This window comes from Oryctolagus cuniculus, chromosome 18, assembly GCF_051225735.1.
Source record: "Oryctolagus cuniculus isolate XC-2025 breed Fujian yellow rabbit chromosome 18, ASM5122573v1, whole genome shotgun sequence".
Lineage (NCBI taxonomy): Eukaryota > Metazoa > Chordata > Mammalia > Lagomorpha > Leporidae > Oryctolagus > Oryctolagus cuniculus.
The window spans coordinates 71,475,645-71,488,726 of NC_142884.1; the positions used below are offsets into that span (position 1 = coordinate 71,475,645).

The 13,082-nt window shown below is 49.7% G+C and overlaps 2 protein-coding genes across 2 annotated transcripts in view; one reads left to right on the plus strand and one right to left on the minus strand.

Annotated features, from left to right (window-relative positions):
• The window catches only part of WWOX (WW domain containing oxidoreductase), a 1,024,395-nt gene extending 1,013,496 nt beyond the window's left edge, over positions 1 to 10,899 (plus strand). The window contains exon 9 of the mRNA XM_002711692.6: positions 9,906 to 10,899. Within this exon, the coding sequence (XP_002711738.1) occupies positions 9,906 to 10,094 (189 nt within the window). The 3' untranslated portion in view covers positions 10,095 to 10,899. The remainder of the gene's footprint in view (positions 1 to 9,905) is intronic.
• The window catches only part of MAF (MAF bZIP transcription factor), a 349,481-nt gene continuing 337,903 nt past the window's right edge, over positions 1,505 to 13,082 (minus strand). Inside the window, exon 3 of the mRNA XM_051847315.3 lies at positions 1,505 to 11,101. The gene's annotated coding sequence lies outside the window, so the exon portion shown is untranslated. The remainder of the gene's footprint in view (positions 11,102 to 13,082) is intronic.

The window sequence follows — 13,082 nt, forward strand, 5'->3', positions numbered from 1 at the left end:
GCAGGCTGCCACCGCAAGTGTTCTGGCCTCAGCTCCGGGACTTCTTCCACCTTCCCCTACTGCTCTCAATCTGCAAAATTGCCCTCGTGTTTCCTCCCCGTGCTCCTCTGTGCCGCTCCCTGCAGGACTGAGGAGCTGACATCGATTCTTGTTCAATAGAGGTTAGAAAGGGCCTCTCCCTTCCCAAGGTGAACACAGAGGGGTTTTTAATGGAAAACTGCAGGGAGCGAGGGCTGTTTCTTGGCTGGCTCTGCGGGGGAGTTGGAGTTGGGTTGGATTTGTACGCGCGATGCCTGAGAGCTGGCTCCCTTTTCTAAAGACCTAACTTTGCAGCATTCTTCAAGGGCTCCAGAGAGTTCCTTGTGCCATCAAATTAAGTTTGGAAACTTCAATAAAGAAGTCCCGAAGGAAACTGTCAATTAATGCATTTACACTGCAGCATCATACTTGGGGAAAACTTCTTCAAAAGCAAACGCTATTTTCCAACCATTAAAAAGTCTGCGCGCTGCTTGGTTTCCATAGATACCCGAGGTAATAGCCTCTTTCTCCTCATTGAAGGGTGAGTGTCGTTTGGCTCCTTTCTTTTCTTTTTGTTCCCCTACCTTTGTACTTTTCTCCTCCATCTCCATTTGTGAAAACAAAAGATAAATAAATTGAAACCTGGCAATGTAATTTGTCTAAGGGAGACAGCGTGATGTGTTAGCACAGGTGATCTCATTTTTGCTCACCTCCTTATTATCTCGTGTCTTCTACAAAGAGCCCTGGTACTTGCAGGGAGAAGATGGGAAATTTTCAATGGATCAAAGTGTTCGCTCAGCTCATCAAGTGCCTACACAGACCCAAAAGGGAAACGTTAATGATCTGTGGAAGAGCAATTGAGTTTTGATAGGGCACGGAACAGAGGCTGGCAAACTCTAACCCGCAGGTCCCATCTGGCCCACTGCCTGTTCTTGTGAATAAAGTTTTATTGGAACACAGCCACATCTACATGGGTCCATGTCATCTGTGGCTGCTTTCACAATCACAGTGGCAGGGCAGAGTGGCTGAGCAGAGACTGTGTAGGCCACGGAGCCTCCATTGTGTCCTCTCTGGCCCTTTGTACCAAAAGCATCATGGCTTTCGTGAGGCTGTAGAGATGAGGGTCTTGGTGGCATTGAGTAGTTCTGTCACTTTGGGGAGTCCCTCACCCTCGCCCCCTTTCTGCATCTCTGATCCCTTTCTCAGTGCTTTTGGGATGTGAGTCACTCGCCTTGGCATATCAGGAATTTTTACTCAAGGTTGTTCTGTTAGAACTAGGCAAAGCGGCATACCTTATGATCCTAGAAGCTGGTTTGTTTGTTTAGAAAAGCCAAGAAAGAGAGATGTGTGAAAAGGCCAAGGCCAGTGGTTCAGCTGTTGGGGCAGAGCCAGGTGTGTGCGCAGTGTCTCTGCAGAGAGAAGCTAGGCGAGCCTTCAGGAAGGTTCCACTCAGGGAGGAGAGAGCAGAAGAAAGCAGCCACACCAGTCTAGGAAGAAATCTTTAATTTCGATTCCACTTTAAAGAGTTTGAGAGAGCCCCTCCCAGCCCCCACCTTTTAACAAACCAGTTGGAATACATGCCTTCAGATTATAAAAGTATCCGAAATTGCCCAGTATTTCAGCATGCATAGCTTGTTAGTATTTACATGTATTTACATGGGAAACAAGAGAAAGATCTACAGTTATTTACAGTCTACATAGGAGAAGAGAAAGGCAGCCTAATTGTATTTCCTAAAATACAGTAGATGAGTAGTCAGCACATGCATATTTAGATTATATTTGCATGATAGAATGCAATTTTTAAAAAAGACATACCTTCATAACTTTCTATGCTAAGGTGTTGCATAATCAAGGTAAAATTTTTTTTGTTTGTTTTGTTTCTAGTCTATTTGCATCAAGTGCTTTAAAATGCTCACTAACACCCAGGCAGAATTCTTTACCCTGGCAATTAAAGCAACAGCACACACCATCATTTCCTACTAACTAGCAACAAGCTGCTGGTGAATGAAATATCTATTGTCTCTTATTACCCATCGACCACTGTGAAGAGATCTCTCCATGTAAAGGCAGTGCCTAAGCTATCAGCATTAATTATGGAAGTAATATAAATGAGACGCTCCCCACAGTATGTTCTGAATGAAATATTAACAAAGCTGGCATCTCTGGGCTTGAGGAAGGGTCTGTGCAAGCGAGTGCGCGCTCTGAAAACACGCACCTGACAAAGTCATGCCCGAATGCGACGGGCTGGGGGGGGGGGGGGCGGGCCGGGCAGCAGCCTGCTTCTCCTGAGATCTGAACTGCCGCCAAGTGCGTCCTCTTAATTCGTCTCCGGAAGACAGAGTTCAGAGTTCGTTTCTGACCAAGATGTGGCCCCAGCAGAGACCCCATGGCTTTTTTTTTGGGGGGGGGGGAGTTGTTTCCGCCGATGTCTTTTCGGTACTGTGTTGTGGAGTCTGTGTGTGACGTAAGTGTAAATGAACTGTCAGCCTTAAAATCCAAACCAGCAGCTTGTTTAAGGTTTGCCCTGAAATCCTGTCTGCTCACGGGTCAGCTCCCGGTTTTCTAAAGGAACTGAGCGGCAGGCCGACGAGGCGGAGTCACTCTCGGTGCAGGAGGAGGGAGGGGGGAGTTGCTTGTCGCACCTGCCCTGCAAAGTTAGTCTTCTCAGCATCGTTACGGAACTGAACCCACTCACGCTGCCTGCCGCTAATTTCAGAGATTTATTCCAGTATACATGGCAAATACAGAGGTATGCATTTATGTACAGTATACAGAGCTAGCTATAACAGAGGTTAGAGAGTTAAAGGGTAACCATGTCAAATGTCCCAAATTAACACAAGCTAAGTCTTCATTCCGTTCGACGCTCAGCTGTCCCTCAGCACTGGCCTCAAGGTGGACCCCTTGGAAAATTTCGGCGAGAGGCCACTGGATCTGTCCCCTGTGGCAGGATGATGCTATCCATAAGGTATTTATTTTGGTGGCAAATTTCCCCGTCTCTTGTGCTTGGCCATTTCAAACTCACCCCTAGACAGATGGGTACCCCAGTGCGATTTTCCATCCCAGCAAGGGAACTGCCCATTCGGAAAGAAACTGTACATTGAGCTGTGGCTGTATTCTGGGCAGCATGGGCGGGGCACGGCCAGAGGACTTGCGTGCATCTGAGACACGGCCGACAACACGAGTGGATGGTTCAGGTCCCTGGGGTTGTAGCACAGCTCTGACAGGCACAAGCAGAAGGTGGAGCAAGCGCTGGTCAATCACCCATAAGGGTTGTGCTTCAGCTACCCCTCGGGCCTTCCCGCATCTGGGGGACCCCGCTCCCATCACCACCAGTAAAGCGGGGTTCTCACTACAGCCACAGGCCTTAGAAAGATGAAACAAATCTAGACCTTATGCCTCCACGCTTTCAAGACCAGACATAAATCCATCTCGGGACCCGTGGAACATTCATGGCCGGGAATCTGGAACATGAAAAAGTTGGGAGGAGGGCTTCTCTGATTCCAAGGAAAGCGTTAGGACAGTTTGTCGACAGGAAAACGCAGGTCCTGACAGCCTGCACTTCAGTCCTGCGTGAAGTAGCCCAGGTTCAGACCACCCCATGGCTGGAGTTCCCAGGATGAACATGGCTTTGAACTTCCTTAGATGGTTGGGTTTGCTGCCTGTTCCTCCCGAAGGAATGAGGGAGACATTCTGCCTTGAAAGAACCTTTCTAGCCTCCTATCCTGCACCTGCTGGGCCTCCCGAGAATACTTGCCTGACGACCAAGAGCAGCGGGCCTGCTGACCTGCAGTGCATCCCACCCTGGGCTGCAAGTCAGCTCCTGAAGCTAGAAGGCAGTGTCTCTGGTCAGGGAGAACAGGTTGGCTTTGCACAGTGCTCCTGATGAGCCTGACTCGGAAAGGTTGGGGGCGTGAGGGGGTACCGTAGTTGGGGGGCCTGAACTGCAATCAGGGAAGGCCCCTGGGTCACCTTCTGAGTGCTTCCCGAGTGGCGGTCTGCACATATGCAGCTGTGACTTGAAAACCCTCAGACATCGCATTCCAGGCGCCCTTCGCATGTGCTCAGAGCAGCTGGGCTTACAGTGTTGGAGCGGCATAGCCCGTCCATCGCTTAGCTCTCCCTCCGCACAGACCATGTCCCCAGCGTCCCCGGGGAATCCCCCTCTCTGCCTAGCGTGTGAGCATTAACTGAAAAGGAACCTGAGGTTCTGCACACTCGCAGACGTGTTTCTTAGCCAAGAAACTCTTTTCCTTGTGGCAAAAGTTAAACAGCCATTCCAACTACGTCCGTTGTGTAAGAGTCGCCATTCTCTTCTGCAGCGTGAAGACACGGGATGGGATCTCCGTGGATTCTAAAAACACTCTTTCAAACTTGTAAAGCCTGGTAACAAATATCGACTTCCCTGATCATCTTCGCTCTTTGTAGTTGAGAAACTAAGTGCATTTCCCTTCCAGTAATAAATGTTGAGACCAGCCTGTGCTCTGCTCAGATAGAAAGTTACAGTGCAGCACCCACAGGAAGTATCTGCACGTGGCTAACGGCCCTCCAGGCATTCATGGAAGTTCCTTTGTTAGGAATTAAGGGGGAGGGTCAGGTCTCCTCTGCCCACGGGCGTTCCTACACGGGCTGCACCGGTTCCCGTGTATGGAGATTTTTAAGGGAGAGATTGCTTAGATTTCACTGGTCTTGATGTCCTGTCATCCAAGAACAGGTTCCTTCGCTCGGCACGTCTGGCACCTGGAGGTAGCGTTTTCAGTCAGACCACCTTTCTCTCCAGGGTCATTTGCTGTGGGATCATTCGAGGGGGTGCTGAGTCTTCATTTCTGTTAATCCAAATGGATATAATTTCAATTTAGCTCACTGACTAAATCAACAATGGGGAAATCTCCTTTCAACAGTTCCCAGCTGAACTCCTGAGAGCCTGTGCATTTGATTGGAGGCCACGTCAGGGTGTCACTCTGGCCAGGCGTAGCAGGAGCAAAATGGGAGACCTACAAGCGGAAGCAAGCACTGTGCAAATATTTGTGCAACACATTTGGGAAGGAGGTTTCGCATATTAACGCCTGGGGATTCTGGGATTGGTCAGTCTTTGTGATTCTCCATATGGCTTTGAGCAAGGCGCGTTGGATGGCTAACACTAAGGGGGCTGCTCTGACAATGAGTATATCTGTTATCCCTGGTTCTGAGAGTGCTGTGAGGATTAGAACATAACACTTATAAAAATTGCAGCCTGTTGCTAACTGTCATTGAACAGTCTTGCTACAACTCACTGAAAAAACAAGTCAGCTGCCGCCTCCCATGATTCCTACAGTGGTCAGCGTGCTTGTTCATGAACACGTATTCCAAATCAAACAGCACAACTGAGTGATGCACGCACGGCGGGGGAGGCAGAGGGTGACCTGTTGGCTGCAGTCCTGTGCAGTGGGGAGGCCCTGTACAGACTGCATTGTTTTATCAACTCATATGCGGCTAATGTGTCCATGGAAAAGACTGTCTGGTGGACGGACAACTTGCCTTTGCACGTCTTCTAAGTCAGATTGAAAGTAGAGTTGCTTGTTGTAACGGCTGTGTCCCAAGCAGCAAGGTATCTGGAGATGGACTCGAGTAGCCCACCCCGCACCTTTCCCGTAGGGTGGGCTCTCTAAGCTCTCACGCAGGAGCGTGGCCGGGAGACAGCGTTTATTCCATGCGGGACACATGCGCTCATACCCCCACGACTGGGCGATTAATTGTTCTGCTCCACGTGGTACTCACAGGCCCGCTGGATTAGGTGACTGGGTTTGCAATTTGGGGGAGTTTGCTTTGCCCCCCCCCCCGACCCCCAATGAATCATGATAGAAGCTTTACAGGTTGGAAGAGGCCCCTGTCTCTCCTCTGCCCAAGCTCTGGCGTCAGTGCCCACCTCTGAAGGGGCCTCTCCTTTCCTGCGCTTGCGGGTCAGAAGTTAATCTGACTTCTTCTGCGGCGTGTTCCCTTAGATAAGTCTGCTTTTCTGCATAAATGGGTTAATTTCCCATTCACCCTAGTATCCATACATGTGGAATAAGGCGATCTTAGAACGTCTCCTCTGATTATTGGATAGCTAGAAATGCCATGGTATTATGTCTGTTGTTTAATATACCTCAGAGTTACAGCTACTGTAAGGCAGGAATCTACTATTTCTTTTAAGTAAGCATGCGTTTTAAAATAGAGAAACCTGAAAACTAAGCATTGAATTATGTATCACGTGTCCTTATGAGAACGTAAGTATTGTACCAGATCACTAACCAATGCATTTTAGGCATCAATGTGTGTGCGTCCGAGGGCCATTCTTTATGCTATTTTTTTTTTTTTATCAGAAACCTCTGTACCTTTTCCTTCAACGTCGTCAATAGTCATTTGTATTCCATGCTGACAGCTACAAGCTGATGGCCAGCAGTTATCAAATAAATGTTGATGAAAGGCAGCTACTTAACATTTTCATCCCAACAAAGGATTTTGGGAGGATGGATAATTTAGACTCCAGAACCTCAACTATAAACAGCAAGTGCTTCCCAAAGCCCACGTTGTGGTAGTTGAAGCTTGTGCTGCAAATGTGACAAATGGTTCATGAAAAAGAATGATGAGCCCCCGTTACCCAGACATTCTTAATGTAACCCCAAACAGGAATCCTGGGTAATTTTACGTACACCATCAGGCTGGATGGCACGGTCCTCCGCCGGCCGTTCACAGATGTTTGACTTGATCGAAAGTGGCATTGGAACACGCTCAAAGACTCTACTGAGCTCCCCGGAAGTGCTCCGTCCTGGGTCTGCCCGGTGGAGCTGCCCGGTTCCTGCGATTAGCACTGCACCCAGCCCCCACCGTTCTGACAGAACGTCCTCCCAACAGCGGCTCAGCCAGCGTTTCCACGTCTCGGCATGATGATTCCATCACAATGGATCAGGAAGCTCCAGAGCCTGGCGAGCAGACTCCTTACCGTTTCTTCCCGCAGAGTGCTCTTGCATTTTTTTCTCAAATAGGTACTGACGATGGCCCAAAAAGTGGCCTGAAAGTCATTTGACGGTGATGAAAGTGTTCTTTAAACTTTTTTTTTTATCAGTTAGAAAATGTTTTATCTTGTATCAGCAGTACCGGCTTGTTTACTAATGAGACGGCACTTACTGTGGCTCAGGCTGTCCCAGACGGGGAGATGACGTGCCAAAAGCGAGAACTTGTTACTAAACTGTCATCACATCTGCTCATATAAAGATGTCACTCAGAAGTTGCCATGGGACAGCTGAAAAGGTTATTCCCCAGCAGCCAAAGAGGTGGTAGGCATGGGAGCAGCATGATATTGTCACCAGCTCATTGTCCAGCAGGGGTGGAGAGTGAGACAACTGCCAGTCGCACTCGGCAGGAACCAGAGAGGGAGACCTGGCCAGATGTATGCCAGTGACTGGGGGAGTGGAGAAGGAAGTCTCTGCTCTCAGGTGCCCCCTTGTACAAGGCCAGGGCTTTGTAGGTTTCCTAGTAGTGGAACCGAGATTGTGTATCCCTTTGGTCTAGCTGCCAAAGCATGTCAAGGCCAGCTTCTAATTTTCAAAAAATGTTTTTTTTTTCATTAAACATGTATGGATTTTAGCATCGTAGCCAAATGTGGTTTTACATGAAATGAGGCCAATTGCAATCGCTTTGCAGATTCCACAGAGGGACAATGCGTGTCCCCAGCTCCCCCAACTCAACTCCAAATCAATGTGACTGCAGAATTCCTTTGCAAAAATCTCATTGGAACAATGAGGAGAGCAACATGATATCATTTGAGAAGGTCATGGTGGCAAAATATTACATTGGGTTTGGAAGAATCCCACTCTCTGCTTCCCCAGATGGCCTCCTTGGCAGTCTCCTGTCGGGACCAGCAGAACAGCAAAAGGCCAGTCTGTCCCCATGGTTGAACCTGGACTTTGGGAGGACCTGACTGGGCTTTCTCATCACCTGTGAGTCCACAGCATGTCACCTACCTACTCCCTGGTGCTGTTGGCAGCCTCAGAGGGAAATCGAAGTCCGCAGCTGATAGCCCCAAATGCATGAAAAATACCATCTCCGTTCTCCAGTTTATCCTCAGAGGCACTTTTGCTTCCTTTGTCCTGACATGGGATGTGGAGGAGTCAGATAAGCCACTCAGAATGCTTTCGCTCAGCGTGCCAGGTGCTACACTAAGGGTTATTAGGAATAATAACTCAGTGGAAGTAAATTTGAATGACATGAACTCATTTCCATTAGACTTGAACCACACAAACCCACTGGAAAGGAAACAGCTATATCCAAGGTAGTCACTGGCTGTTTGGGGGAATGGGCAGGGTGAGGGAGTTGGGGAGATAGCCAACCAGTCACTACTTAACTAAGGTCAAGTCATGGCCCTTGTGCACCCTCGAGACTAGTGGGACTTGTCTGGGTCACTGTGGCAGCCAGTTCTTACCAGGACTCATGGCTCTGTCTCTCCCACCACACCCCTCCCACCATCACTTGTTTTCAGACCAATTGCAAGGTGACCACAGACACTGACGCTGAAGCCAAAAAAAAAAAAAAAAAAAAAAAAAAAAAACCAAGCCTATTTTATGGCACTTTCCTAAAACGGTAAAACCTTAGGACTCTGGGTCCAGCATGGCCTTGGCATCTCCTGCTTTTCAAATGCAATCAGAGAGCATGCAAAACCAGCCCAGCCCAGGACAGGGTCTCCACAGAGCGCTCTGCTGCGGCACAGCGGACATGTAGGGCCGAAAAACAGGAGCCTGGGGTGCAGACAGGAGCCGCCCATTTTCCCCACAGTCACACGTCCCTAAGGTTTCCTCTGAGCAACCCGGGCTGCCGTTGCCTTCCCTGGTCCTCTTCTGGACACCCCTTCCTCCCACCAGCTGATAATTAGTTGATGCAGCCAGGGCCGGGATGCACATAAATAATCATAAGATGGCAGAGCTACTGTATTGGTTTTAAATTAGAGCCAGGCCTACCGTGTCTCCCTATGAGGAGCGGCCTATTATTTTTAATTATGGCCTGCAAAGCAAAGTGATTCCTTGCCCTCTTTACAGCATCGCTGACTGTATCCTGTCAGTCCAGATGATATGGGGCTCCCGAGCAGAGGCATCCCTCGCGCAGCCTCAAGTGGTACCCAGAAGATGAAGCGCCAGTCACCCACAGCTGTTGCTGCAACTTGTATGTTGAAGTGGGCAGGGAGGAAATACCGCCTTTTAGCCCCTGTCCCATTGCAAACCCGGGGCAAGTAAGAGGTTTCATCCAATATGTTCCAGGCACACCGATACATGTGCTGTGTAGCTGTGTGAGGCGTGTGTGTGTGTGTGTGTGTGTGTGTCAGACGTCTTTAACGAAGCACGGCCCACTCTTCCTGTAGTAGCACTTTGGGCAAAGAATAACGAAGAGACCTGACACCAGCCCCACTTAGGTTTTCTACGTGATGGGCCATGATCAAGCGTGGTTGATTTAATTCAGACACAAAGTTCTAAAAAAGAAAGAAAGAAAAAGTTCTTGGTGTCAAATTACATCCGCATCCGCTGCTGAGCAGCCAAAGGGTTGGATGAGTTTGTTCTCGCGTCTTCCAAAAGAGACCATCATTCTCTCTCTGTGTGCAGAAGGGGGGCCCGCTCTGATTTATTGATACGTGTATTTATTTTCCAAGCCTTTTCCTCTATGAGGTGTAAAAAGTCACACCAGCTTTACGAGCGGAGTTTATGAACTCGTTTTTCCAGGATGGCCACATCATTCCTTTTACAGCCATGTGCTCCGAGCTCTGTACCCTCTGCCACGCCGCGCGCGCCAGCGGCCGTGGAGGCAGGGAGGGCGGGCCGGGTGATCGCCCCACAGTCCCAGGCCCGCACCGCCTCACCCCTTCCTCTTTCTGCTTTGATTCCCAGCAACAGGGAGCCGCCACCACCGTCTACTGCGCCGCGGCGCCGGAGCTCGAGGGCCTCGGAGGGATGTACTTCAACAGCTGCTGCCGCTGCACGCCCTCGCCGGAAGCGCAGCGCGAGGAGACGGCCCGGGCGCTGTGGGCACTCAGCGAGAGGCTGGTGCAGGAGCGCGTGGGCAGCCAGCCCCACTGAGGGCGAGCACCGCTGCCCGCGCCGGACCCTTCCCACCTCGGGATCCCGGGGGTCTCCATGGCCCTGTCGCGCGGGTGCGCACCAGAGAGGCGAGAGCCGCCGCCATGAGTGGAAAATGCCAAGTACCAATGGGAAACGGAGTTCCGGGGGAGGGGAGGGAAGAAATCACTTTCCTGGGGCTGGGGTACCTGTGGGTCCCTTTGCTTTGTGCAGCTGTGTTTGAAAGCGGAAGCTTGGTGGGTGGGTGGGTTCCTTCGCTCAGCGTAGAAGCACAAGCAACTCTTGCTACGTAGATTAGTCCGGTGCCCCCTTGTCCCACCACGGCAGCCAAGGGCTGGAAAAGCCCGAGATCACCCTTCCGTGCTGCCTTGATTCAGGAAATGATGGTCTCAGTCGTTACAGCCAGCCAAGGAAAGAAATCGGGGAACCTTCATCCTGCCGGCCGCGACGGTGGCACAACTCAAAGACAGAGCCGAGCAGGGACAGCCAGTGGGTGGCACACGCACCGGTCACATCCTCCCTTGCCAAAGCTGTGCACAGAATTCCTTAGAGATTATAAGAAACAAATTTTGCAAACTCATTCCCCAGACACCTTGATGGGCAGGAAAGGAAGCAGTGCGTCCTTAGGAAAACACGGGATTCTCCTGGGATGAGGAATAAAATTGTTCCCTCCACTCTCCATGCCCAGCGTGAAGACGCACCTTGCGCGCTGGCTTTCACAGCCTCCCTGTTCTCCTGAGCAAACTTCCCATTCCTCCCACCCTACGCTTAATAAAAGAACATGCTCGGCTATGATCACCTGAAATCCGTATCGTGTCTGTAAATGTTTCAGTTTCTTTGTTTTTGTCTCTTAGAAAAGAAATCTAGAGGAAAAATAAAGCGCTTCTTGTAGATGCCAGGAAAGCTCCATTTTTGCTTCTTGTCTGAGTTTGGGGTTTGTTGTTGTGCTTTGTGGCTGTCTGTGGGCCCAGTTGTCTCACGCGATTAGCATGCCAGCATCATATTTTCTGTGAAGGCAAAAGAGAAAGAGAAAGAAATGACCATGGTTTCTTTTCACCTTAAGGTAATTTGTTATTGCCTACAGTTCAGTTCCCGGGGTCCTCCCCTGTGGATATCAAGCACTTAGTGATTGGAGAGGTCCCCCCCCCTCTCTGTATTTGAATGGTGGGGGGTTGGAGGTTGGTCCCCTCCCCTCCTTGCCGTTTCACACCATGGTTTCCATGCACGGGAAGATGAGGATTCCCCCAAGTCCTGTAAATCCAACGTTCATTCGTTCAGCCAACATTCCGAGAGCTATATTCTGCAAAGCTCAAAATAACCACACACAGTTGCTCCAGTCCCTGCTGTAAAGAAATGTGTATCTTTTGTCTGTAGGAGTCCTCACAATGCACAAGATCCTAATCAACGTCATCACAATTTCTCTGCATTCCCTGAAGGTGAAGCGAAGCCCTAGAAAAACACCAGGCCTCCATGCACCCACTCGACCTGCCAGTCCCTGGGTCCACTTCCCACCCTCTGCCAAGCATCTTACCATTTTGCCTGATTCTGGACAGGGGAGCAAGTGAGTAGCACACTTGCTGTTTTAGCTTTGCTGTGGTGAGGCGGTTTCCCATCACCTGTCATGATGTGTGCATCTCGATATATGTGTGTAGAGATCTGTGTACAGCCTCTGCATAGATGTGTGTATGTGTGTGCTGTGCGTCCTCATGACCCCGCCTACTGCCTGCACACCCTACCACTGTGCCTGCTGATGGTGAAGGCAGGTCACCTCCATCTTGTCATTGAAAGGGAGGTTTAGTGAGAGAGGAACCTAACTGCAGGCCCCAGGCAGATGACCAGCGGGATCAGGAGCCAGTTCTGTTTGCCTTGAAGCCCACGTCGCCTGTTTGTGGCAGCGGCACAGTCACATTACACACACACAATGAGTGACTTATTCCTAAAGAAAGACTACATGGCTTCCCACCCAAGCCATGTGGGATCTGACCATCCTGCTGCCTGCTCCAAGCTCTAGAAATCGTTTCTGTGTGTGCCATTTATCCAACGACTAGGGAGCTTGATCCCACCCCTTCCCTACACACACATTGTCCAGCACAGCCTCTCTGTCACTGCCTGTGAACGGATCTCCCCTGGCTTAGCTTCCGATGGACTCGGTGGCCAGGCTTCTCCGTCGCTGCCCCAGAGCCACGGAACCCATCCCAAACATTCCCCACCCATTTCTCTGTAGTCGTTTTCAGCCAAGTCTTCTCTCTCTCCCTATGTTTCTTTAAACCCAAAAGGCAGCCAGTTTCCACTTTCACGCCTGATTAAGGGAGACCTTGCTAGAACTTATCAATAGGAAACAAGACGTGGAAGCATCCCCTGGCAATGACTGAAGACTGTGGCTTGTGGTTTCGCTCTTTACAATGGGGTTATGGATGGTTCTGTTTTGAACTTCAATGAAGGAGGCTCGATTGCTTTCATCAAGGTCAATGCTGGCCCAGAAAGCCTTGGCTTGCAAAAACTGCTGCCCGTTCTGGTCACTAGCAGGTACCATTTTTAGAAATTCATGTTAAAAAAAGCATCTAAAATAGCAATATTTATCCTGTGTATTAATTCTTTGTGCCTTTCAACATTTCCACGGTTTGGTGGAAGGTTTTTTTTTTTTTTTTGAACACTCAATAATAGCATGAAATTTATCCATACAGTCAGTGAAATAACTGCTCAGAATTGTTGCGTCTGTTGATGACGTGGCATAGCAACAGTACATGTCATTTTTAGGAGAAAGGCACAACGTCACTATTTAGCACTTTCACCTGCTACCGTTCAAGTCGCCTTAGTACTTTGCTTCATGACCCCCGTCCCTCACCCCCAACTCCCAATCATGCCCTTATTTCTTACACTCTTCCGTTATGTTAGCAGACGCCTAACAGGACGTGTTATACTGATCAGCCATCTTTCGGAAATTCATCCCCCCACTCGGCGACATTTATGGGTTTCCAGTTTCTGCTG